At 40.8% G+C, this 27,861-nt stretch overlaps 1 protein-coding gene across 3 annotated transcripts; it reads left to right on the top strand.

Annotated features, from left to right (window-relative positions):
• Nucleotides 1–65: 65 nt before the first annotated feature.
• Nucleotides 66–26,410, top strand: LOC132383045 (coiled-coil domain-containing protein 134-like). Of its 3 annotated transcripts, none has more exons than XM_059953757.1 (7): nt 66–195; nt 4,043–4,159; nt 5,273–5,394; nt 10,435–10,519; nt 11,562–11,743; nt 19,113–19,184; nt 25,885–26,410. In XM_059953757.1, the coding sequence occupies exons 2-7, from the start codon at nt 4,057–4,059 to the stop codon at nt 26,008–26,010; spliced, it is 690 nt and encodes a 229-aa protein (XP_059809740.1). In that variant the 5' UTR covers nt 66–195; nt 4,043–4,056; the 3' UTR covers nt 26,011–26,410. The 3 variants fall into 3 exon arrangements, with proteins under 3 accessions (XP_059809740.1, XP_059809741.1, XP_059809742.1); XM_059953758.1 differs by having other exon boundaries at nt 79–168; XM_059953759.1 differs by lacking the exon at nt 66–195 and adding an exon at nt 220–697.
• Nucleotides 26,411–27,861: the final 1,451 nt, after the last annotated feature.

Below are 27,861 nucleotides of genomic sequence, written 5' to 3'. Positions count from 1 at the left end.
AAGAAAGCGAGCGCGAACGGCACTGCACCACCGTCCCTGTATGCCGGCAACGCGGTCACTGCCCATGCGTGGGTTGGGGGGGGGGGGGGGCAGGCGCATGCGCAGATCCGGTTGGGCGCCCGGAGCGGAGCTGAGCGGGTCGAATCTATTCCCGCGACGACTGGAATGGTTCATCCAACACGCGTTTCCCGTTCGGTAGGCCCGCTCGTTCTCATCGTTGCCGCCTCTTTCTGTGATGGGTGCCGTGGTCGGGACCCGGCTGTCAGGGACGCGATAGGCCGAACGGTCCCTACCTGCGCTGGCAGCTCCCTGTCACTGGTTGCCCGAGGCCCCGGGCTCTTCCTCTGGTGCTGCCGGGTCCTGGAGCCAGTCCTCTATTAACCCGCTAGGAGAGGGAGGCAGTAGCATGTAATGTCAGTAAATGCATCTGCTTTTGGTGCAGAGGTTAAGAAAAAGATCAGAGAGCCTATCCGTGTGGAGTTACTAGTGAAAATCAAATCGACTATAATATCAAAACAGGTCTGACTGGGAGCCTGGCCCTAGTCTCTCCCATCGTGGGAAACACTGCACTGATTGGCAACCTCAGCCAATAAACCAAGAGTAGTTGCAAGCCAATTAACCTTTCTAACAAAACTACTTTCGCCATCAGTCACAGGAAGTAATTGGGTATTTGAAGTGGCTAAGTGAATTTTAATTGGTAAGTAAGAGGAGAGAGCGGACTCTACAGATGGACACGTGATCCTAATACTAGCGTGCAAAGGTGTTTTTGCATGTACCCTTTCTGGTTTGCAGTTAAAGAGAGTGAGTGTTTAGTCTCATTGAATGAAACTTTAACTCAGTTGCTCTTATCTGTGTTGTAGGATCTGATAAGTATTTCAAAAAGCTTTTATTGTTATTTCAGATTCCCATTATCAGTACAATGTTACTTTTGTGTTGTAATGTCTGTGTAATTTATTAACTTAACACTGCTGTTCTGCTGAAACGGTGGGGGGGGGGTGGTTGTTGAAGCAGGTGAAAATATTGGACTTCATTACCATGAAGCAGAGTGATACATATTGAAAAGGGTGCTGCCACTTGTGGTTGGACTGGAAATTGCAATACGTATCCCCGACCACAGTGGAAAGCAGACTCCAATCTCAATGACTCTCTTCAACAGATGTCCATCAAAATCAGGATGAGAGAAGAGACTATTGATGAAGGTAAAACAGAAAATGATGAACATCAGAGAAACAGCGTTTCAGTTGTTGATTTGTTCTTTAATCAGTACTGGCGAATCTCATTGCGCAAGTTGACACAATCAGCACACACTGTGAAGTCAACAGTACCACTCTGGAGTGCTGGGCAGAGGTCCCAGAAACAGTGTGGTACATGAAGAATCATTGCCTGAATTCTCACTTTTGAAAGAGAGAGACTGTAATGTTCCACGCTGAATGGTGAAAAATTTAAAGCTATCCCGAAATAACATTTATCTGATGTGTGTGTTGGGAGGAAGCTAACATTTACTATAATAGAAATCCATAGGACAGTCTGTGCCAACTATATAAACCTACACCACAATCAATCTTTCACTATTCTTCTTTCATCCTAGTGCATACTTAAGAATTTTTTTAATTGCCCATACTGCGTCAGCCTTTACCACCACCCTCACCAGTACATTCCAAGCACCCTTCACTCTTTTGTGTAAAATATTTACCTCTGATATCTACCCTATATTTTTCTCCACTCAACTAAAAGGATATTCTCCAGTATTGGCCAATGCCACCCTGGGAAAAAGTGCTGGCTTTTCACTCTCTCTATGTCCCCCATAATCTTGTACACCACTATCAAGTTGCCTCATTCTCCTCTGTCCCTGTTGCTATTGAGAGTCCGAGAGCAACCTCCTAATAGAGTGATTGCTCCCTTCCTGTTTCTGACTCGGTAGACAATCCATCCACGGTCTTCCCTTTCTACACCGGTGATACTAGCCCTGATTAGAAATGCCACTCTCTAACCCTTTTTTTGTGACTCCCTATCCCTTTTGAAACATCTGAAATTCTGGAACATCAACCAGCCAATCCTGCCCTTGTGCCAGCCAAGTCTTCATAATGACCACAACATTATAATTCCATGTACTGATCCATGCTCCAAGTTCATCACCCTTGTTAATACCTTTCAAACGAAAGACATTTCAGCCTATTCAACTGATTGCATTTATGCCCTGCCCACTGCCTATCTTTTCTCTCATGTTGCATCTTCCTAGAAAACTATCTGACCCATCACTTTGGTTCTCATTCTCCTGCCAAGCTAGTTTAAACCTTCACCAACAGCTCTAGTTAACCTACCAGTAAGGACACTGGTCCCTCTTGAGTTCAAGTGTAACCTGTCCCTTTTTATAACAGGTCATACCTCCTCAGAGTGTGGCATGTGGCCGAGTAGTTAAGGTGTTGGACTAGCGATCTGAATGTCGTGAGTTTGAACCCCAGCCGAGGCAACATGTTGTGTCCTTGAGCAAGGCACTTAACCACACACTGCTCCAGTCCACCCAGCTGAAAATGGGTACCAGCAAAATGCTGGGGGGGTTAACCTTGTGATAGACTGGTGTCCTATGTGGGGGGGTGGGGAGTCTCATATTCTCAGTCGCTTCACACCATGGAAACTGGCATCAGCACCGGCCTGATGAGCCTATAAGGCTCGGGACAGACTTTAACTTTATACCTCCCCAGAAGAGATCCCAGTGATTTGCAAATCTGAAACCTTGCGTCCTGCAGCCAAGTGTTTCTCTGTCATATCATCCTAGTCTTACTCTCACTGACATAAGCCACACGCAACAGTCCAAATATTATTGCCCTTGAGGTCCTGCTTTTTAGATTCGTTCCCAAGTCCCTTTATTCATTCTTCAGGGCTTCATCCCTTTTCCTAGTTATGTCTTGGTAACAATGTGTACCACAATTTCTGGCTGCTCATTCTTCCTCCTTAATAATGCCATGGACTTGATTTGAGATGTTGAGACCTGGGAAGCAACGTATCATCTAGGAGTCTCATTCTTCTCATAATCTCCTGTCTGTTCTAATCAATTAATCTATATTACTGCTCTTAGTCTCCTCCAGCTTTTGAGTCACAGAGCCAGACTCAGTGCCAGAGACTTTCCCCTAGTAGGTTATCCGCTCCCAACAGTATCCAAAACTGTCTACTCGTTATTGAGGGAAACAGTCATAAGGGTACCCTGCACTGACTGCCTATTCCCTTTCCCTCTTTTGATGGTCACATAGTTGCCTGCCCTCTGTAACTTGGGTATGATGCCTCGTTATAACTCCTTTTTATCAGCCTCTCAAATGATCCGGAGTTCATCCAGCTATAATTCCCTAGTCTGCAAGGAGCTGCAGTCAGATGTACTTCTTACAGGTGTAGTCATCAGGGATAATGGAGGACTGCCTGACTTCATGCATCCTGTAAAAGCAACTTGCCACTGCCTTAGCTATCATTCCCTCAGATCTACCCAAGAAATAAGAAGGAAAAAGGCCTTACCAGAATCTCACTTTAGCCTCCACACACTTACACCACCTCTTCTCATCGAAGCCACTTGAACCAAAACCTTAAGGTCGTGCTCTTACACTGAACTCTGTACACAATGGCTGCTCCACTTGAGCTTCCCTTTTTGACATTTCCTGCCCCATTAGCAAATTTGCTAATCAATGAGAATTGCTCTTAAATCCTTCCCACTCTCACTCCTGCAAAGTGAAGGTACACCATTAGAAATTTTGGGTAAGATGGGAAACAGTCGTCCAGGGTCACACCTATTCTTACTTTGAGAGTTCTGTGCTATGGATAAGAAAGAGTTCCATTTTTGATGTAATGTTAAATTCACTGTACATTCCACATAAAGTACTTAACATTCACCTATCAAACTTCCTTTCTTGTCCTCTCTGCAAAGATTTCATCCAAAATCTTTCCTTGCATTGAAGACAACAGCATGAGATGGAACTGATTACTTCTGGGATGTACTTGAACTTGGCTTCATAGAAATCTGTTTCTTTTAATGTATAACGTTTGTTTTTTTTTAAAGCTATCTCTTAGATAATGGATATTCTACAGATTGGCATGATTGTGATCTGCATGTGTTTGACTGCATTCAAGCCTTCTATTGGTCAAAAGCAAAACTTGGATTCAAGTCTAGAAATCTGTATCCTTTTGTGGCATTGATGGGTTTTGCTAGCTCTGTAATGTTCTCTAACTGGACTGTCCGGACAAACATGACAAAAGATTGCCTCCTGGGGAAGCAAAGTTGCAGTAGATTAGTACACAGTGACCATCTATATAGTGAGCCATTATTCTGTCCTCTGAGTGCAACTATAACCCCTGGTTGTACTAGATGCCTGTGTCATTTAAAAAATAACAGGTTCCGTTTGCTCAACACTGATGCCATCCCTCTCCCTGGCATGTGAAAATCCAAACTGGATGTGACGCTGAAGTTGTGAACTGTTTGACCCCAATCTAAGGGTCAGACCTCAGATAGTGAGCAGCCTGTGGGTACTATTTAGCTTTGCATAAAAAATGACTGAGGTGCTAGAGGATGCTCTTGGAGGATTTCCTGCAATAGATGTTGCCTGACTTGCTGAATTCCTCCAGCTCCAGCTTCCAGCGACTGCAGTCTCTTGTGTCCCCATCTTGGTAAAACAGAAAAATATTTATGATTGCATGTGGGGCTGTGAATAAAGAAATAGAAACATAGAAAATCTACAGCAGAAGGCAGGCCTTTCGGCCCACAATGCTGTGCTGAACATGTCCTTACCTTAGAAATTACCTAGAGTTACTCATAGCCCTCTATTTTTTAAGCTCCATGTACCTATCCAGGAGTCTCTTAAAAGACCTGCCTCGTACCTGCCTCCGCCACTGTCGCTGGTAGCGAAGAATAAGCCTGGGGTATTGTAGCATAATGGTTAAGTTTTGTGCAGAATGCTGGATGATTGATACAGATGCATGAGTTTGAATCTCATTATTGCAATTGGGGAATTTATTTTCAATTAATTAATGTAAATTTGAAATTGTAAGGGAAAGCTCGTCTCAGCGATAGCAATTGTAAACTGTTTGGATTGTCAGAAAACCCAGTCTGCTAGAGGGCAGGGAATTTGCTGTCCTTGCCCATTTTGTGACAACAGCTTGACTCTTAATTGCTTTCTCACTTAAGAGGATAGATGCTAAATGTTGATGTATCCAACAATGTTCATGCACTGTGAATGAAGAAAAATCTCTATATTCTGTTCTAAAACTTTTCCTGAACAACAATGATTTTTAGATAGGAAGCTGTTTGAAACTAAACGCAAAGACCAGATGCATGCATTGAAGAACATGATTGAATTAAATGACATAAATCAACAGTACAAGATTATTGATATCATGTTGAAAGGACTATTCAAGGTGAGCAAAATGCTATGATGAATTGCACAAATTGTATCGATCTTTGGACTCCACAAACAGACGTTCTGCCCTAGCCAAAACTCTGTCTCTCCAGCCACTCAGGTCAAACAAGACAATTTGTTTCTTTCTGTTCTACTTGACCACACTTTCCCATCATCAAATTACCTACTTCTACTTTCATGACACCACCTTTCCCCAACCCAAACACTCCTGAAATTCTGGTTTTATCGTACTGAGGACAATGAATCTAATGAGTTTTTCCATGTTAAGCCATGGATTTTGAGCCTTAAAATTTTGCTGTCAGTTTTCTAATCTACACCAGCCAATTCATCACCACCTCCATCTGACCTACAGTTCTTCATCAGCTAATGGGTCACTTGTAAAACTCTCGTCATGGCTCTGGAACTCCATCTTACCTTAGATTTCTCATTTCTCCAGTTCTGGCATCACCCTATTTTTATTAAACTCCCCAACACTGATTCAATGCCAAGCCATTAAACTTTGAAACTTGCTTCTCAGATTGCTCATGTCCAACCAATATTATAGTTTTTCTAGGAAACTACCAGGCAAGGTGGTGCATGTTCTCTAATGCTTGATATTCGAGATGAGGTAGCAAATTGGATTAGACATTGGCTTTGCGGAAGAAGTCAGAGAGTACTTGTAGATGGTTGCCGCTGACTAGAGCAGGGGTCGGCAACCTTTACCACTGAAAGAGCCATTTGGACCCGTTTCCCACAGAAGAGAAAACACTGGGAGCCACAAAACCCGTTTGACATTTGAAATGAAATAACACTGCATACAATGTTTTTTTTTGCCCTTATGCTATGTATAAACCAACTATAATGTGTTGCATTTATGAAATCGATGAACTCCTGCAGAGAAAACGAAATTACATTTCTGCATGCAACAAAAACATTTTGAACTCCGAAAAAAAGACGTTGGGTTGAAGGTTACTTTTAAGTAAAATACTCAATGTCTATTTGAGTCCTTCTTGTATTTATGAAAAACGCCGAACTTAAATTGTCTGCCAGCAGCAAACCAAAAATAACGTCAGCTGTCAACCTGAAAAATAAAAGGACTATTTCACTGAACAATGAAAAAATATGAATATACGTAAAATAATAGGCAATTAAAATATTTATCACACTTGGTTAATGGGATTTCTGCTCCTGGACCTCAGCGCACAGCGTCTGCACATCAGGGCTGTATGATGTCACCTTCATCTTTACACAGGATCGCAAGCTGTCATCTGTGAGGCGTGTGCGATGTTTGTTTTTAATAAAGTTCATGTTGGAGAACACCTGCTCACATACATATATGGATCCAAAGATCGACAGGACTCCAAGCGCATACTTTTTAATGTTTACATAATTGTCGGGGATAGCATTCCATGTTTCAAACACAAGTTTGTCCGGTTTGAGGAGGTTTTCAATATCACTCCATTTGTGATTCTGAGCAAGAACGGCCTTCTGACGGGCAACATCTTCAAGGTCTGCTGTCAAGTGTCTAGACTTGGACACCCATATGTCTTTGTCGGCTATGTCGGCCAGTTCCATCTCAAGATCAGGTTGACTCACACCTGCCAATGCAGTCGTATTCAGTAGGGATGGATCGATGCTTAGGGGAGTGACCGGGAAGGATAATGTGTTTTTTTACCTCTCTGAACTCACAGAAGCGTTTCCCAAATGATGTTTGCATTGCGATGATTGCAGAATGTAAATACTCCGAATTTATCATGTCGTGAGCTTGTTTGAACTCTCTCAAATTGGGGAAGTGAGACAATGTGCCTTTCTGTAAATCTCTGGCAAGCACTGTCAACTTGCGCTCGAATGCCAAAACATCCTCCAACATGTGCAGGGCTGTGTTTCCCCTGAAGAGCTGTGTTCAGGTGCGCTGTCATGTCTACCATGAAGTCTAGCTTTTCCAGCCACTCTGGCTGTTCCAGCTCAGGAAAGGTGAGCCCTTTGCTGCCCAGGAAAGTTTTCACTTCTTCCAGACACGCAACAAAGCGTTTCAGCACCTCCCCTCTTGACAGCCACCGGACTTTGTTGTGCAGCAGAAGATCAGAATATGCGTTTTCCAGCTCGTCCAGTAACAAACGGAATTGACGGTGATTTAAACTTTTTGCCATTATTTTATTGACAATCTGAATGACAACATCCATTACTTCTGTGCATTCTGGAGGAAATGTTTGAGCACACAGTGCCTCTTGGTGCAAGGTGCAGTGAAAAGTCAGCAGCTTTCTGTCCAGCGACTTCTGCAGTAAAGCAACAAATCCCTTGTGCGCTCCTGTCATACTTGGTGCCCCATCAGTAGCTACTGACACCAGGTGGGTGGTCTTTATTCCTTTGGCTCTTAAACAATTCAAGACAGCCTCACAGATGTCCTCCCCCCGTGTTTGGCCTTTTAGAGGTATCAACTCAATCATTTCTTCCTGTGGCCTGGCAGAGTTTACGTACCGGCAGAACAGCGCTATTTGTTCAATATCACCTTTGTCTTTAGACTCGTCACAGGCAATCGAGTAGGCCACAGCTGAATTGATATCTTTAATTTGCTGTCTTGTGATGTCTTCTGCCATTTTTATGGTTCTGTCTTTGACAGTCTTTGCAGAGAGGGCCATATTCTTGATTTTCTGCACAATTTCACTCTTGTTTTTAAAGTCCGTGAATAGATGTTCTGAAATCTTAATGTAAGATTCTTTTATATATTCACCATCTGTAAACTGCTTCCCGTGCCTGACTATTTCCTGAGCGGCAACAAAACTAGCATATGTCGTTGATTTTCCAGACTTCATCCACTTCTTGAAATAATTTTTGCTCAGATCAACCTTCTGCATCAGTTCCGAAATGACTTTTTTTCTCTCATCTCCATCCGGATATTTTTGAGCAAAGGCTGCGTGTTTATTCTGGAAATGTCTTGCGACATTTGACTTTTTGTTGTTTGCTAGTTTCTCATTGCATATTAAGCATACCGGTAAACCAGTCTTGTCAGCAGTGAAAGCAAATGAATCTGCCCACGTATCATTAAGCGTTCTGTTTTCTTCAGTCACTTTTCTTTTTTTAGAATTCTCCATAGTTAGCCTACCTTGGATCGAAAAATTAAAGAAATCGCGCACTGGCAGGTGTCAGGCATTGGCAGTGGTGATGTATATTAATAGCGACAAAAAACATGTTTTATTTAGATTGTACAAGATCACCATAATTTTCAAATTTAGAATTACATTTCAAAAATTAACAAACTAACATAAAATACATTTTAATTAAATACTCATCATTTATTTTCCAAAGCCACAGGGAGCCGCAGCACAGAGATGAAAGAGCCGCGGGTTGCCTACCCCTGGTCTAGAGGCTTATGACTAGTGTGCCACAGGGATCAGTGCTGTGTCCATTGCTAATTGTCATCTATATTAAGGATCTGGATGATAATGTGGCAAACTGGATCAGCAAATTTGTGGATGACACCAAGACTGGGGGGTGTAATGGATAGTGAAGAAGACTATCAGAAATTGCAGCGAGATCTGAACCAGCTGGAAAATGGCAGATGGAATTTGATGCAGACAAAGTATGTGGTTGCACTTTGGGAATTTGAACTAGGGTAGGTCTTACACGGTGAGTGGTAAGGTACTGAGCAGTGAGGGAGAACAAAGGGATCTGGAAATACAGATCCATAATTCCTTGAAAGTGGCATCACAGACAGATGGGGTTGTAAAGAAAGCTTTTGGCACATTGACCTTCATAAATCAACGTATTGCGTGCAGGAGTTGGGATGTTATGTTGAAATTGTATAAATTGCTGTTAAGGTGTGATCTGGAATATTGTGTGCAGTTTTGGCCATCCACTTACAGGAAAGATGTAAATAAGTTTGAAAGAGTGCAGAGAAAATTTACAAGGATGGTTCTGGGATTAGAGGAGCTGAGTTATAGGGAAAGGTTGAATAGGTTAGGACTTTATTCCCTAGAATGTAGAAGATTGAGGGGAGATTTGAAAGAGGTATATAAAATTATGATATAGGGTAAATGCAAGCAGGCTTTTTCCACTGAGATTTAGTGAGACTACAACTAAGATTATGGGTTAAGGGTGAAAAGTGAAATGGAGCATGAGGAGGAATTTCTTCACTCAGGTGAGAGTGTGGAACCAGCTGCCAGTATGACTGGTGGACATGGGGTCAATTTCAACATCTCAGAAAAAATTGGTTAGGTATATGGATGATAGTGGGATGGATGGCTATGATCCAGATGCAGTTTGATTAATGGTTTGACACAGATAAGATGGGTTGAATGGCTATTTCTGTGCTGTAGTGTTCTATGACTATCTTTCTAGTTGTCTCTCATTCAAGATGCTTCTTAAAATCTACATCTCTGCTCTACTACCTGAAATGATGGAATGTCAAATTTTGTTTGAAAATCACCTGGATAAGTCCCATTTTTTATGTTAAATGAGATATACAATGCAAGTTGTTGGAATCTTTTAAAACAGCATGAGGTGATTCAACTCCTTTCAAACTCCAATAGTTGGTCCATTGTTCTTATTGATCTTTATGTTTTTTTTATTCATGTCTCTTCCAGTAAATATTGAGTAAACTGCTTGGGTTGGTGCATTGATTTCTTTCTTCTCTTTGCACTAACCCCTTGTAACACCGAAATTGATCAATCCCAGCTCCCTTTGAATCCAGAGTGATGGCATTTAATTGTAAAGGAAGGTATGGAACATTGGAAACTATATACACTCGATCTGTTGCAAGAAGCTGCACCAAGTCAAGAAGGCTTGACCAAAAACTATTAATGTCTATAGATGGTCATGAAAGACAAAGCTGGTTTAGCTATACATCATCACAAATCTCTTTCACACTGGTTCCCAATTATTTTTTTCAATAGATCAATCTTAGAAGTTATCAACTATCAGTCCAAATGAAACAAATCTTCCTTAAAAATTAGAATCCAGTAAAGGACACTAATACAAAGTTCACTTCAAAACAGGTTTTAAAATAAGTCGGAAAATACCAGATTCTTCAATTAAACAGATAGATTTCTATCCATTCCAGGTACTGGAAGACTCCAAGACAATACTGATTGGTGCTAATGTGCAAGCTGATGGGCCACTACCTCACGATGAGAAACTCAAAGATGGTAGATATAGTTTGAATATGTATATTTTCCTTATGTTTTATAAAACTTATATTTTATAAAGTTATTTTGTCCCTTGTTTACAAGAGTTAGCTGCATGGTCCATTTGGGTAGTCCTTGTCACTGAGACAGAAGTTTGCAAATTCATGTCCCTTGCCAGAGACTTCAGATTCTGTTCTAAGCCGTTGCTCATGTAGTGAAGTATCAAGGGAACGTGGCACTCCCTGAGGTGTGATCTTTGTCCTTGCTGGGACTATCTTAGTCGAGTGGAAACATTATTAGAGAATTTTAAAATCATTCAGAGAAAAGGGCTTGGTAGGCTAGTGATTAGGGTTCATCGATTTTAAAAAGTCCAGAAAGTGGAGAGTCAAAGATAGAGGAGAAGGAGCTCACTAACAGGTCACAATACCCCAGCACATACCCTCTCGTCCTCCAAACTTCCTTTCCCAAAATAAACAATTTAAGCTTTTTTCTCCTTTCAGGCATAGAATTTCAAATTAGTCTAAATACCTGAGGCAGGGGAGGGCAATACCAATTTGGATCTCCAAGTTTGATCACTATCCACTGATGTCTAATGGGAGACATTAGTGGATAGTGATCAGACATCTGACTGACTCCAGCAGATGAAATGTTCTCCAGAAAATATGGGGATGAAGAATAAATCTCAAGCTTACCAGGAGCATCCTCATCACAAGAGTGAGGTAAAGTTACTGGATGTAGATATTGGCTGATTATGTTCAACAGTCATAGCTCCAACACTTGACTAAACCATCACCAGCATCTAAAAGTAAAGTACTTGTGTTTCCATTGCATCTTTTTCATATTAAGAGTTATTTAATTTCCATTCTGTCTTCTGGATGCCAGCACTTTCAGAAAATTTGTTAATGTCCAAAATGGAGTTCATCATATAGAATTTGTATTCTAATGTAATTGCCTTTGTAAGCTGGTATATTTTATCCTCAGACGTGTCTGTCTCAGAGGAAACCTATTGACTATTATGAAAAAGCTTTCTAACCGTGCGTACCAATCCTGTTTTATTTTTCAGCTTATTCCCACATTGTTGAAAACACAGCTTTCTTTGGGGATGTAGCTCTACGTTTTCCCAAGATTGTCCACTATTACTTTGATCAAAACTCCAATTGGAATAACTTAATCCGGTGGGGAATCAGTTTCTGTAACCAAACAGGAGTTTTTGATGGAGGCCCACATACACAGCTTCTAAATCTGGTGAGCAAGAAGAGAGGGTTTGTTGGTTTTTTTGTTGATTAATGGAACTATTTGCATGGATATAATACTACAGTGTTATGTTCAAATACAAATCCAGGAGGAATTATTTTATTCTGATAAAATGGGTACTTAGTTATCCATTCAGCAGAGGAAAATACATCTGGTACCTCCTAGTGGAAAATTGCAGAAATGAATTTGCAAATGTCAGAGTTACCCATCTACCTAACTGTTTTAGAAAGAGTTTTATTTAGATAACTTGAGTTATTGTGATGTGCTACAATCATTGCGTCAACTCTCCCAAAACAGACGAACAGCTTATTTAACAATTTATGCCCTACATAAAGCCCAGTGTACCTTTCTTTATCTGACTCTATGACCAGACACAGTGTTTAAGCTGGTAGAGTGCCAGAGACCCAGGTTCTGTCCTGACCTTGGGTGATCCCTGAGTAGAACTTGCATGCTCTGTTACCGCATGGGTGTTGTTCAGGATTTTTGTCTTCCTTTCACTTCCCAAAGTAAGCTAACTGGCCACTGGAAAGGCTCCTGTTGTGCACATGAGCAGTAAAATTTAAAGTGTGGAAATGGGAATAGGAATTAAAATGGTTGGTCACCAGGAAATTTGTGGAGTGGAGGTGTTCAACAAAGCGGACCTCAATTTGCGATGGGTCTCCCTAATGTAGAGGAGGGTGCATCGGGAGCACCAGATGGACAGCCCTAACAGATTCGCAGGTGAAGTATTGCCTCACCTGGAAGGACTGTTTGGGGCCCTGAATGGAAGTGAGGGAAAAGGTGAATGGGCAGGTGTATCACTTTGGCTGCTTACAGAGATGAGTGCCAGGAGGGAAATTAGTGGGGAGGGACAAAAGGACAAGGGAATCACAGAGGGAGCAATCCCTGCGGAAAGCAGAGTTTGAGGTTGAGAGGTAAAGATGTTTGGTAGCAGGATCCCTTTGAATATGGCGGAAGTTGCGGAGAATGATGCATTGGATGCATATGTGGAGGCTCGTAGGGTGGTAGGTAAGGACAAAAAGAACTTTATCCCTATTAAGGCGGTGGGAAGATGAGGTAAGCATGGATGTTCAGAAAGTGGAGGAGGTGTGGGTGAGGGCAGCATCAATGGTGGAGGAATGGAATTTCCATTCTTTGCAGAAGAAGACATCTCTGATGTCCTGGAAGGAAAGCCTCATTCTGGGAACAGATATGGCAGAGAAGGAGAAAAGGGAATAGCATTTTTACAGGAAACAGTGTGGGAAGAGGTATAGTCAATGATAGCCATGGGAATTGATAATTTTATCTCTAGAGATGGAGACATATAGATCTAGAAAGGGGAGGGAGGTGTCAGAAATGGACCAAGTGAACTTAACGTGGAAGTTGGAGGCAAAATTGATGAAATTGGCAAGCTCAGTAATGGGTGAAGGAAGCAGCACCAATGCAGTCATCAATGTAGCAAAAGAAGGGTTTGGAAGCGATACCAGGGAAGGCTTGGAACGTGGACTGTTTGATGTAGGCAACAAAATGGCAGGCATAGCTGGGGTCTATATGGATGCCCGTGGCTATCCCTTGAATTTGGATAAAATGGGAGGAGCCAAAGGAGAAATTGTTGAGGGTGAGGACCAGCTCTGCGGATGGAGGAGGGTGGTGGTGGAGGGGAACTGGTTGGATCTTTTGTCGAGAAAGAAGCAGAGAGCTTTAAGGCCTTTTTAATGGGTGATAGAAGTGTATCAAGATTGGACATCCATGGTGAAAAAGAGGTGGTCAATGCCAGGGAGTTGAAAGTCATTGAGAAGATTGAGAACATGTGAAGTGTGGTGGATGTAGGTGGAAGAGACTGAACCAAGGGGGACAAAATGGAGTCGAGATATGAGGACACAAGTTCAGTGGGACAGGAGCAGGCAGAGACAATGGGCCTGACCAGATGGTAGATTTATGTATCTTGGGTAGGACCACCTATCTGACCACTTAAATGTTATGCTAATTTCTGCATACTGACCATGATTAAACATGGACAGTTCAAAGGACAATAAAGACCTGACCAAAATGAGCAACCTCAGTGTTACAGGACTTGAGCATTTTCCAGGAGGCGCCGACCTATGACCATCATGTGAATATGTGAGGTCTGTGACTGGCTACATAAACAAGTGCATTGAGGACGTCACCATATTTAAACACATCTATGTGAGGGTTGTTGCTGACAGCAGAGCTTCAGACACAACTGAGAGATTGGGCTGTTGTCTTCGGATCGGAAGATAAGACGGCTGTCAGGTCAGCAAGAGCTGTGCTTTCCCACACCATCAAGAAGGCAAAATGAGATTATTCACAGAGAATATACAACCATTTCTATAACACCAGAGACATGAGGTGAATGTGGCAGGGCACTCAGACCATATTGGGCTACAAATCCACCCTGAGCTATAACGAAGTGCCGGTTCTCTTCCTGATGGGCTTAATATCTTTTTCATTCAGTTTGATGCCCCGATCAATGTGCTGGTGAGGAAGGCTCCTCTTCTTCTGAGGAGCAGGCACTCTGTCCGGCTGCGGCTTATGTAAGCAAGCCCCTAGCCAGGGTCAACCCACTTAAAGCTGTAGGGCCTGATAACATACCGGTCGGATGCTGAGGGACCGTGCAGTCCAGTTAACTGAGGTTTTAACAGACATCTTCAGCATCCCTCTGGAACAGTCCACTCCCCCCTCAGTCTTCAAACTGGCAACCATCGTCCCAGTACCCAAGAGGGTGTCAGTAATCTGTCTTAACAATTACTGCCCAGTGGACTGACCTCAACAATAATGACGTGCTTTGAGTGGCTGGTTATGGATCGCATTAAATTCCATCTTCTTACTATATTGAATCCTTTCTAGTTTGCTTATCACTCAAGTTGGTTCAATGATGATGCCATAGCCTCTGCATTCCACTCCATCCTATCCTACCTAGAGAATGGTGCCTCATGCTGTTTATCGACTTCAGCTTGGCATTTAATATGATCATCCCTCAGAAGGTGGTGGGTAAACTGTCCTCGACAGATCTCAACAGCTCTCTCTGTGACTGGATCTTGGACTTCTTGACAGAAAGGCCACAGTCAGTCCGTGTTGGCAGAAACATCTCTAGCTCCATCACACCGAGTGCTGGTGCTCCCAACTGCATGCTCAGCCTGCTACTGTTCACATTGCTGACACATGACTATACTGCTAGATCCATTTGAAACCAAATCAAGTTTGCTGTTGACACAACAGTGGTTGTTCTCATCAACGATGAAGATGGCATACAGGGAGGAGGTGGAGTGGCTGTTAGAACGGTGTTAGCACAGCAACTTGAGTCTCAATGTCGATAAGACCAAAGAGATGGTTGTGGGCATTAAGAAGGTGCTGGCTGACCATTCCTCACTGCACATATGCGGCTCCTCTGTGGAGGGAGTTAGGAACATTGTTTCTGAGAATGAATATATCTGATGATGTTCACCTGGTCCCTCAACTCCATCTCTTTGGTCAAGAAAGTACAGCAGCATCTCCACTTTCTGAGACAAGTGAGGTAGGTAAGGCACACCCAACCCATTTTAACTAAATTTTATCGGAGCACCATTGAAAATGTCCTGACCAGCCGCATCACTGTTTGGTATGCGAATTGTAAGGCATCTTGACTGCAAGTCCCTACAAAGGATTGTGAGGATCATCAGGGTCTCTTTTCCAGGATTTATCATTTATGAGGATCCTTCTTGGCATTATTTTTGGGCCCTCCCATTCATTCATCAGTGTCTTTGACACCTTGCCATTAGGCAGGAGGTATGGAGCATTAGGAAATAGGGTTAGGATGAGAAAAGCTTCTTCATGAGATTACTGAACTCCCTGCCACCACCCAGGTCTCACTATGTATGAAGCACCAGTAGCATTATACTGTTTACATTTTAACTTGTATATGCACCTTATTCTTTGTTAATTTGTGGTGATTCTTTGTGTTATGCGTGTGAGTTATATGTACTGTGATGTGCACCTTGGTCCAGAGGAATGTTGTTTTGTTTGGTGGTACACGCGTTTACAGTTGAATGACAATAAATTGACTTGTTCCGTACAAAATGGAACTATCTGGCCTGATCCTCTTAGCTCCTAACAACACACACAAAATGCTGGTGGAACACAGCAGGCCAGGCAGCATCTGTAAGAAGAAGTACTGTTGACTTTCAGTTAGTCCTGATGAAGGGTCTCGGCCCGAAATGTCGACAGTGCTTCTCCTTATAGATGCTGCCTGGCCTTCTGTGTTCCACCAGCATTTTGTGTGTGTTGTTTGAATTTCCAGCATCTGCAGATTTCCTCGTGTTTCCTCTTAGCTCCTCATAGGTTATGAACATCACATTCTGATTCAAGCATGTTTGAAGTAAAATTATTATTTCTAGTTCTACTACAACATTGGTCTGAGAATTTCCAGGTCCCAGCAACATCTAAGTGAAGAAAACTTTCTAAACTCCTTCCTATAACCTTGATTGTATGTCTCATCTAAAAGAATGTCCTTTCCCTGACCTAGAATCCTATAAATGTTAGTGTCCTCTGCTCCAAGTAAAGAATTTCAACCTAGCTTAATAACTTCCTCCATTTCTGTTAACATGTGCCTTCCCTACCTAAACCATCTACCCCACATGACAAAGGCAATGTGTCATTTGTAGCTTTTATATTTTATTGCTGGATTTAAAAATACACTTTTGATTGTCCTTTTATAACTGAGAGTGGAGTATTTAAAACTTTTAGATTTAAAACTGGAATGTAAAAGTCAATGAAATATAAAAGCATTAAATCCTATTTTTCACTTTCTTTTCTCTCCTATAGGCAGCAAATCACTATGGGACTAATTCAAAATATGTCGTAATTTGAAATATTTTAATTTCATCCATATAAATGACCTGGTTGAAAATTTGGATGGGTGGATTAGTAAATTTTTGGATAAATCCAAGGTTGGTGGAGTTGTGGATAGTCTAGAAGACTGACAAAGAATACAGCACAATATAGATCAGTTGTAGAAATGGGCTGAGAAATAGCTGATGGGGTTTAACCCAGATAAATGTGAGGTGTTGCACCTCAGGGCAAATGCGAGAAGACAGTACACTGTTAAGGGTAAGGTCCTTAACAGTGTTGCTGAGCAGAGAGATCTTGGGACACACAGGTCGATAAAGGGTTAAGCAAGCTTATGAAATGTTTGCTTTTATTAGTTGAGGCATTGTGTTCAAAAGTCAGGAAGTTATGTTGCAACTTTATAAAACTCTGCTTAGGCCATAACTTGAATATTGTGCACAGTTCTGGTCGCCCCACTATAGGGAGGATGTTGAGGCTTTGGAGAGGGTGCAGAAGAGGTTTACCAGGATGCTGCCTGGTTTAGAGGGCTTGTGCTATCGTGAGAGTCTGGATAAACTTGGGTTGTTTTTTCTGAAGTGTTGGAGGCTGCGGAGATCTGGTAGAAGTTTACAAGATTATGAGAGGCATAGATAGAATAGATGGGCAGTATCTGTTTCCCAGGGTTGAAGTATTTAATACCAGAGGGCATGCTTTGAAGGTGAGAGGGAGTAAGTTCAAGAGGAATGTGAGAGGTAAGTTGTTTTTTTACTCAGAGTGCTGGATGCCTGGAATGTGCTGTCTGGTGTGGTGGCAGAGGCAAATTCATCGAGGTTTTTAAGAGATGTTTGGATCGGCACGTGGATGTAAGGAAGATGAAAGGAAATGGACATCGTGTAGGTGGGAAGGATTAGTGTTTGGTTGTTTCTGATTTGCTTTCAGGCTGGGTTCCTGTGCTGTCCTGTTTTATGTTCTATGTTCTTTGATTAGATTTTAACCATGCATATTCCATAAGAGTTCTTAATTATTAATCAAAAACATATTCTTCTCACCACGTATGATACTGATTCATCCATTAACTAATTAATGAAATAAGATTTCTGATTGCAATAATGTAGATATAAGTATTTCTAACATGTTTTTCCTCACTGTTCTCCAAATATAATAGAGACACTGATGGTAGAATTAAAAGCATTGTGAGACATACAAAGGATCAGCTTATTTTTTTTTTAAAAAATCATCTTATTTGCTTTTATTTCAGAGAACCAATTGCAGTAATTTTAATACTTCATTAAGAAATGTATGATATAGCTTTCTTTTGGTCTTACTTTGATTACTTTTGCATATTCACAGTAATTGATACATCATTCTGATGGATGTAACACAACATTCTGAGATCAAATTCTGATTTTCCACTTCCAACTGCAGCCATTCAAACAACCATCCTTGATTGCCATTCAGCACTTAACATTAGATGGACAACAAATTAATTTGTACACAGTTAAAGTCATGCATTTCAATTCTGACCTCAGATCTGTCGTATAAGGTGATCTCTTTACCTCACAATCTATCTTGTGATTTTGCCAATCTACCAAGTCATCTACTTGCTTTGCACTTTCTCTGTAGCTGTTATACTTTTTCTTGCACAGTTATTGTTTTAACCGTGTACTACATCAATGCACAGTGTAATGAATGAATCTGTATGAATAGTATTCTAGACAAGCTTTTCCCTGTTTCTGGTGTACCAATTCCATGAGCTCTGCCTTCCACACAAGATGCTCAACTGTTACAGCTAAGTACATTATGTCAACCAGGGAAAAACTAAAAACATAGAAAAGGAAATCCAAAAGAATTAACAACATGTACAAAGTTAGATTCCTACCCCTTGGTGGTGAAAAGCTATCCAGGAAATTGCACATTGATCATGTTTATGTTAACTCAATGTATACTGTTGTATAAGACACAATATTGGTTCCTATTATCTGGGAAAAGAACTGCCCAAAATTCCTGTATAGTGATACCACCACAACCTCTTTGTCTCTCAGTCTGGAATTGTTTAGAAATCCATCCACTTAATTACTTTGCATCTTTTTAATGGGTCTTTTTAAATTGTTCACTGCTTTAACCTAAATTTACATGCTGTAGATCTCTGTGACTATACGTCTAAGTGATTTTCCTTAAATTGAGAATCACTGTTGCCGTTGTTGTCAGAATCCAATGTGGGGACCAAAGTTAGATTCCATGATCTAAATGGGTCTCCTCAAAGACCTACAGAATGATGAACTCTTTGAACATGGAAGACTTATTCTGAATGATTATTTTAAAATGACCTAATACATCGCTTATTTTGGCCACAGCTTCACTCCTTTGGACATAGATCATCATTGGTTCTGATGGAAGGATCTCTTTCAGAAATATTAGCTTTCAGACAAAGTATTTTTAATAATTTATGCTTCTAAGACCTATCAGTCTTTGCTTGTTGTCATGTTAATATTTTAAAGTGCGAGACTGAGAGTGCAGCATTTATAATGTGCCTTGGCTTTGTTTTCCTATTCAACAGATGGCACAGGAGCTAGGGATCAGTGAAAAATCTCCTGACTATAAAAACCCATTTAAAGATGAGAATAATGATGTAAGTACTAATTTTCAGTTTTTCTGCTTTTTATTTATTTTATTTAGAGATACAACACAGAGGAAACCCATGGGCACATAGGAAGAATATACTTTTTTTTTACAGAGGACACCAGAATTGAACTCCAAACTCCAGTGCCCCGAGCTGTAATAGTGTCACGCTGTTACGTAATCAGTAACAATGAATATAGAATAGAGTCAGGATTTTACAAACAAACATATAACATTTATTAAACTCTGCTCAACAATAGCGAAAAGTATTCAAACGACTAACTTAACCGGAAGTTAACTGCTTTACGGCAACTCTGGAACATTTCTTAAAGTGTTAAATTCAAGCACAGTCTTAAAGTGGTAAATTTGAACACAGTCTTAAAAGGAGTAAATTCGAAAGTCCAAGTGATTTATACAGTAAATTAGAGACTTTCCTGAAGTAACAAATTCCTCGATGACGTGACATCACTGCTGATCCCAGCCGAAATATGTCTTGCCCGAAGGATTCATGACGAAGGAAATAAAATAATTTGAAGGAACTGACCTTTTTATTTGGGAGGATAGACACTGCACCAAACCTTCCTGCTCTGGCAAAGGTAATCTCAGATGTAGGCCACTATTCTTGAACGAATATTCAATAAGATCGACCCTTCATAAAACCACCAAACGACACCAACTTTACTCAATCCTTCAGGTTCCATACTTCGGTAAAGTCTTCACTCTCCAATACCTTAGATTTTAAAATTAAATCGAAGGTACATTAAACAAAACTGGCAGCAATTGGCGAAACTGCCGGCACGCCAATTCTGTACCTTAAAATAGAAAGTAAAACTCCACTTTAAAACGAAACTGCATCATGAGACAAATACACAGCATAACAGAGTAACTGACGAATTAAACAACGAATCAACTGTGTAACAACGGGTTTCCCATTATATACCTGTTGAGAACATGTCATCATGTGACCTCACACTGGCGGGAAAATTACATCAACCCACCATCACAAGATACTCAATTACATCATGGTCATAAGATATTCAATTACTTCATGCTCATAAGACAGTCACAAAAATACCCACGAGGTATGTAACAACACTAACTGCTATGCCACTGTGGCACCCACTCTGGATATTTCTAGTCACTTCAAGTTTGAATTGCTTTGATGTTTAGACAGAGAGCGTTAGAAACCTGGAAACAGGTTGTTTGCCATCAAGCCTTTGAGTAACATCATGAAGTATTGGTGTTGGAATTCCAGAGCTTTGAGTGGTAGAATTTTAAAGCACTGCCACAAATTGAAAATGATTAAGAGGCCAAATTTGGAGGAGCACTGACATTTCCAGCAGTTTGTCAGGGTGGAGAAATTGGCAGAGGAAGAGGCAAAACCGCAAATGGATTTCAAGATAAGGCCAGGAATTTTCAAAACTGGAACCAAAGCAATGAAGGACGAATGATACTCATTGGAAGTTAGAGTGTTTGAGTTATATTGCACAGAAACAGACACAAGCCTACTGTGACCATGCCGATCATAAACTACATCTACTCCCATTTTTCCAACACTGCTCTTAGCCTTCTATGCCATAAGAATTCAAGGGTTCCTATAGATCCTTATTAAATGTTGGGAAGCTTTCTGCCTCTACCACTCCCTCCATATTACAACCAACATCTGGATAGAAAAAGAAGTTCTGATTCCCTGCAAACCTCCACCCCTTACTTTTATGCTCTGATTTTTACATTTCTGCTATGTATGAAAGTTTCTCAGAATCAGAATTGGATTTAATATCACTGGCATATATCATAAATTTGTTTTGTGGTAGCGGTACATTTTAATAAATACTAATAAGCATATAAATTACAATAAGAAATGCATATAAAATATCAGTAGTGCAAAATTAATGTGAAGAGTGTTTATGGGTTCATTGTTCATTTAGAAATCTGATGGCAGAGGGGAAGAAGCTATTCCGGACTGGGTGTCTCAGGCTCCTATACTTTCTTGATGGTAGCAGTAAGAAGGGGGCATATCCCGGGTGATGGGTCCTTTACAATAAATGCAGCCTTTTTGAGGTATTGCCTTTTGAAGGTGTCCTGGGTGCTGGGAAGGCATTTACTTTTAGCAGTGTCCCTCAGATTTTTGCATATCTCTGTCATGTTCCCCTCTATTTTGTTCTGAGGAAAACAAAGCCAGCCTATCCAGTGTCTTTCTGAAAGAATGAGTTCTTCAAACATTCCAATTTTTTGATGCCAGGTTTCGGCATCTGGTGTCCCTTTTGCCTTCTTGACATATTAATCACTCTTCATATTGTCACTCAGGTCATTCAGTTTTAAGACTGACATTAGGCAGAGATTTTCCAAGCTACGTACTGATAACAGAGCTGTCCTCTTGAACTTGCATACTCTGTACACTCAGCTCCTTCAGCCCCTTTGGCTGTTATAATTGGTTAACCATCTAACTGAAAATGTATTTCTCTCCCTGTTTCCTCCTCCCCCCATCCCATGCACTGTTTACCTCCATATCTGACTCATTTACTTGCCATTCCCTTTCCTCTTGATCATCACTTATTGCCTTTTCTGTCTCTGCCTCTCTGTTTCCCACATCCACAACCTTTATCAATTCACTCTTCTTGCTCACCTCCAAAGTAGAAGTCTTCCAAAACACTGAGTCCAAATCTATTGAATATTGACAGGCCTAGATAGAGTGGGTGTGAACAGGATATTTCCTATTTTGGTGGAGTCTTAGATCAGAAGGCACAGCTGCAAAATTGAAGGATATGCCTTTAGAACAGAGATGAGCAAGAATCTTTAACCAGAAGGTTGTGAATTTGTGGAGGTGAACAAAGATAGCTGTGGAGGCCAATTCATTAGGAATATTTTAAGTGGAGGTTGATAGATTCTTGATTAGTAAAGGTGTCAAAAGTTATGGGGATAAGGCAGAAGAATGGGGGTTGAGAGGGATAATCAATCACCTATGATCAATTGGTGGAGCAGACTCAATGGGCCGAAGGCCTGATTCTGCACTGTTGTCTTACGGTCTTTTCATAAGTGAAATGTTTCATGCTAAGAAACATCCTGGACTCTTTCCTGTGCAATCATTTCCTTCGCATATGGGTGCCGCAGAAGCGTAAGTGATTAGCATGACGCTACTACAGCTTGGGGCCTTCCAGTGTTCGGAGTTCAATTCTGGCACTGTTCTGTAAGGGGTCTCTGTGCAAGCTCCCCGTAGAATGTGTAGGTGTTCCTAGGGTGCTGTAGTTCCACCCCCCCCCCCCCACCACAGTCCAAAGGCACACCAGGTAGGTTAATTGGTTGTTGTAAATTGTCCCCTGATTAGGTTCGGGTTAATCTAGGTTGTGGGGTTGCTGGGGCGGCATGTCTCGGAGGGCCAGAAGAACCTACTCCGCACTGTATCACTAAACAAATAAACAAACCATAACTGCCTGCAGTACCAGTTGTGACCTAATTAATGCTTTATAAAGTTGTACCATATGGTTATATTCTATACATTGGCATAAAGGCTAGTTTCTCATGCTTTCTTAATCTCTGTATCTACTTGTGCTGCCACTTTAAAGGATCCTCGGACTTAATCACTGTGTCACTGTATTCATCACTCTCCCCCAGATCCCTCCAATGCTTTGTGTGTATTTCAGCCTTATTAGTCCTCCTAAACTATATGACTTCACACTCCAAGATTAGATCTTGCCTGTCATTGTTCTGCCCATTTTGCCAACTCATTAATTTGTCACTGTCAACACCACCAATTTTTATGCAATCTGCAAACTTACTTATCATGTTTTCTGCATTCTACATCCACATCCAAATCATTAATGTCCGTGACAAATAATAAAAGTCCTAGCACCACTTCTTGTGGTTCACCATTGGTCAAAGGCTCTCTATCCAATTTACCCACTTGTGCCAGTCCTGATGTGGGGTTTCAATACGAAACATTGATAATTATTGCTCAACCCCCTGAACTCCTCCAGTAGATAGTTTGTTGTGTTGAATCCTGTGGCCATGGGCCTTTGGACTACTTTCCCCATTTATGACCTTGTTGAAGTTGTTTGTCTTTAGAATGCGTTATCCACACTGCCCTCATTGGTGCACTAAATCGCCTCCCCTGAAGAAATTCAATCGAATGAATCAGGGTGTTCCCCTAACAAAGCTGTACTGATAAATACACGGTACAAACAGAGCAATGATACATTGGTATGGGTGATGAGGTATGGAGGTTAAGCACTTCTGTTAACCTGTTGGGCTGAGTGGCTTGTTACTTATATAACTGTTATACACTTAGCGGCCACTTTATTAGGTACAGGAATGGAACCCAGTATGGTGGTCTGTTGCTGTAGCCTATCCGATTAAAAGTTTGACATGTGTGTTCAGAGATGATCTTCTGCACACTACTGCTGTAGTACATATTTATTTGAGTTACTGTTGTCTTCCTGTGAACCAGTCTGGCCATTCTCCTCTGAACACTCTCATTAACAAGGGGTTTTCACCTACAAAACTGGACGTTTCTTGTTTTTCACACCATTTTCTGGAAACTCTAGAGACCTGGCTGTGAAAATCCCAGGATTTAGCAGTTTCTGAAACACTCAAACCACGTCATCTGGTACTAACAATCATTACACAGTAAAAGTCATTTACATCACATTTCTTTCCCATTCTGATATTTGATCTGAATAACAACTGAACCTCTTGACCATGTCAGCATGCTTTTATGCATTGAGTTGCTGCTACATGATTTGCATTTATGCACAGGTGTACCTAATAAAGTGGCTACTGAGTGTATCTCAGAAACAAGCCTGCTGTAGTAGTAGATGTAAAGACAACTATAGAGCTTTCATGTCAGAATCAGGTTTATTTTCACTGGCATGTGACGTGAAATTTGTTAACTTAGTAGCAGCAGTTCAATGCAAAACATAATCTAGAAGAAAAATAAATAAGTAAATCTTATTCAGTATACTTTATACAGTATACAGAAACAGAAGTACTAAATATTTAAAAAAATGAGGTCGTGTCCAAAGGTTCAATGTCCATTTAGGAATTGGATGGCAGAAGGGAAGAAAAGGGTATGCCCTGGGTGCTGAAGGTCGTTAATACTAGATGCTGCCTTTCTGAGACACCGCTCCTTGAAGATGTCCTGGGTATTTTGTAGGCTAGTACCTAAGATGGAACTGACTAAATTTACAACCCTTCTTTCAGTCTTCTGAAAGAAGACTGTTTCTTTCAGTCCTGTGCAGTAGCCCCCCACCCCCATACCAGACAGTCAGAATGCTCTCCACAGTACATCTATAGAAGTTTTTGAGTGTATTTGTTGACATACCAAATCTGTTCAAATTCATAATATATAGCCACTGTCTTAACTTCTTTATAACTGCATCAATACGTTGGGACCAGGTTAGATCCTTGGAGATCTTGACTCCCAGGAACTTGAAATGGCTCACTCTCTCCACTTCTGATCCCTTGTGAGGATTGGTGTGTGTTTCTTCATCTTACCTTTCTGGAAGTCCATGATCAGCTCTTTCGTCTTGCTGGTCTTGGGTGCCAGGTTGTTGCTGCGGCACCACTCCACTAGTTGGCATATCTCACTCCTGTACGCCCTCTCATCACCACCTGAGATTCTACCAACAGTGGTTGTATTGTTAGCATATTTATAGATGGTATTTGAGCCATGCCTAGCCACGCAGTCATGTGCACTTAGAGAGTAGAGAAGTGGGCTAAGCACACACCCCTGAGGTGCACCAGTGTGGATCGTAAGGGAGAAGAAGATGTTATCACCAACCCGCACAGATGATTGTCTTCCAGTTAGAAAGTCAAGGATCCGATTGCAGAGGGAGGTACAGAGGCCCAGGTTCTGCAACTTCTCAATCAGCATTGTGGGAATGATGGTATTAAATGCTGAGCTATAGTCGATGAACAGCATCCTGACATAGGTGTTTGTATTGTCCAGGTGGTCTAAAGCCCCGTGGAGAGCCATTGAGATTGCATCTGCCGTTGACCTTTGTTACCTGTGAAGTATCTGGAACTGTCCAGAAAAATGAGATACCATTTTCAGTAACACAATTTTGTTTTTTTTTGTCACTCATCTGGTTGTTCCATAATGCTGTGTCTGTTTACAGAATCACAGAATTATTTGTTAAACTTGCATTTTACATCTAATTATTCATTTTATTTACTGCAATAGGACCTTCTGGCCCCTTGAGCCATGCTGCCTCAGGACCCTACAACCCTGATTAACCCTAACCTAATCATGGGCCAATTTTACAATGATCAATTAACCTACCTGGTATGTTTTTGGACTGTGGGAGGAAATTGGGCACCTGGGGGAAAACCCAGCATTCCAAGGGGAGGACATAGAGAGACTCCTTACAGATAGCACCAGAATTGAACTCTGAACTCCAGAATGCCCCGAGCTTTGCTAACCACTACGCTACTGTGGCACCCAAATTAGGTGTCTAAAGTCTAACAAATCTTTTCAAACACCAGAGTTTTTGTTCGCAAACTATCACTTCAAAAGCTGACTTTAGCTTTTCCCTAAAATCTTACAGTATAGTTTCTTTATTTTCTGTTAATGTAACAAAGTAAAAACAAATTATTTCTCATTGTTAACCAATGAAGCAGTGATTTGTAAAGCTGCAACATTGAGGGTGCTACTTAAAATGAGAAATGTTAAAAGATCCGATTCACAAATTGACCCACTGTCGTTTGTATTTTAGTTTATCAGCGATAATGATGCCTTTCGCAAAGCCTTGAAAGATGAGGAGAAAAGGAGGAAAAAAGAAGATAAGAGGAAGGAGCTTCGAAAAGGGCCAAGGATTACAAAGACAAGATCTGAATTATGACCCATTGAGCAACATGATAATTGTTGAGACTGTTAATATACTGTTGACTGGAGCTGCTAGAAATCTGTCCCTGGCACCTATACAAGACTGAAGAAAATACTTCTAGCATGGCAGTAGCCCTTATGGATTTGCTGTCAATACCGCTGCTACCTTTAATTGAAAGAACCAATGTCATTCTCAAGCCCACATTTGTTTTGATTCATATCAATAAAATGGGTTTGAATTATTGAATGTAATCCCTGAAATGTTGGTAACAATCCCAGAATCTGAGCTAAAAGGCTTTGAGTTCTTCCATTACTGTTAAGTAATGAACCTTAACAGTACCAACTCAATTGTGTATTACAAGTTGAACTGCTGGTTTTCCAATTTGAGAATAAAGTGCAGGAATTTAAAAATATAATCCTAAGAACTGGTTTAAAATTCATCAGTCCTGTGTAATATACACAGAATTGCACTCAGAGGCGGGCCTTCTATCTCTATGGTCACCAAACACTATATTTTTATTAAATTAATGAACAAAAATAGTATATCTATACATTTTTCTCCTCCTGTAAGATATTCTGCAAAATTTACATTTGTTCTATTATCTCTTTATGGTTTAAGTCAAATTCTGCTTCATAAATTCCTCTTAGGCCCCTTAGAATGCATATAAAGAAGAGTTCATTCATTCATTACCTTTTGAAGAGCCAAATCTTTTAAAAAATGTCTTCTTGGGAAATAAAATAACGTATACGCTGAATGCTGCTAACATTCATTCCAGAAAGCAAAGGCTTGAGTTGTTGGTCTGTAGGAATAAAAACAAAATGTTGGGAAAACTCAGCCTGTCAAGCGGCATCTATGGAGAGAGAAAGAAACTTTATGTTTCAGGCCAATGACCTTTCATCAGAACTAGACAAAGTTAGAAATAAAATGCTTTGAATTGCAGAGCAGGGGAAAGAATAAAGAGGTTTAAACTCTGTTACATATATCTCTTTGTTCTCTTCATTCAGCCTTTCCTACAACATGAAGCATGTTTTATTTCCAATTCTTCCTCATTATGATGGGTCATTAAACTGAAATATTAACTCTTTCTCTTTAGATGCCTCTTCAACTGCTGGGCATTTCATTTTCTGTTTCTTATTCTCATTTATAGATCCCTCCATTATCTTACTCTTTATCTCTGTTCCTTCAGCAGCCCTGCAATCGTCGAAGATTTCTATGCTCCTCCATTGGCCTCTTTCATGCACACAGTTGACTTCAGTATTATTATCTATGGCTGACTTTACTTGAATTTCTGGCAGTTATTACAGATACCACTTTACCTCTCCACTTTTGAGATGTTCTTTAAGATCTACCTCTGTTCTGATATTGTGTGCTTGTGACAATTTTTGATCGGTAATATTCCTGTGTATTACCTTGGAATACTGTATAGGTTGCCACATAAGTGCAGGTTATTGTTGCAGCTGCTTGAACACAAATTCAAGGAACCTCTTTAGTAGTCTTTGGAATTTCTGAGCATGGTATTAATCTGACTAAAACATGCTTACCATGGCTGCTTTCAGGGCATCTCCCAGGTGTGAGAGAAATATCTTAGTGCTTGGGTAAAGAAATAGATTTGTAGTAAATATAACAAATTTTATTATTTGCTAACATTTATGAGAATATATGGGGCTGAAGGATTAAAGAATAAACATGTCACTCATGAGATTCAGAAAATGAAATTTTTATGTTGTAATGCATTTTATTTTCCGAATTTCACATCTTTTTATAGGCACCTTTTCTTAAGCCCTGGTTTTTTGTTTGCCATTCACTGACTGCACCTCATTTGTTAAACACTCTTGCCAGTACGCTGGGAAAGAAAGCCCAAAATAG

This window comes from Hypanus sabinus, chromosome 29, assembly GCF_030144855.1.
Source record: "Hypanus sabinus isolate sHypSab1 chromosome 29, sHypSab1.hap1, whole genome shotgun sequence".
Lineage (NCBI taxonomy): Eukaryota > Metazoa > Chordata > Chondrichthyes > Myliobatiformes > Dasyatidae > Hypanus > Hypanus sabinus.
Note: the sequence above shows the minus strand (reverse complement) of the source record. Positions and strands in the feature narration are given on the sequence as shown.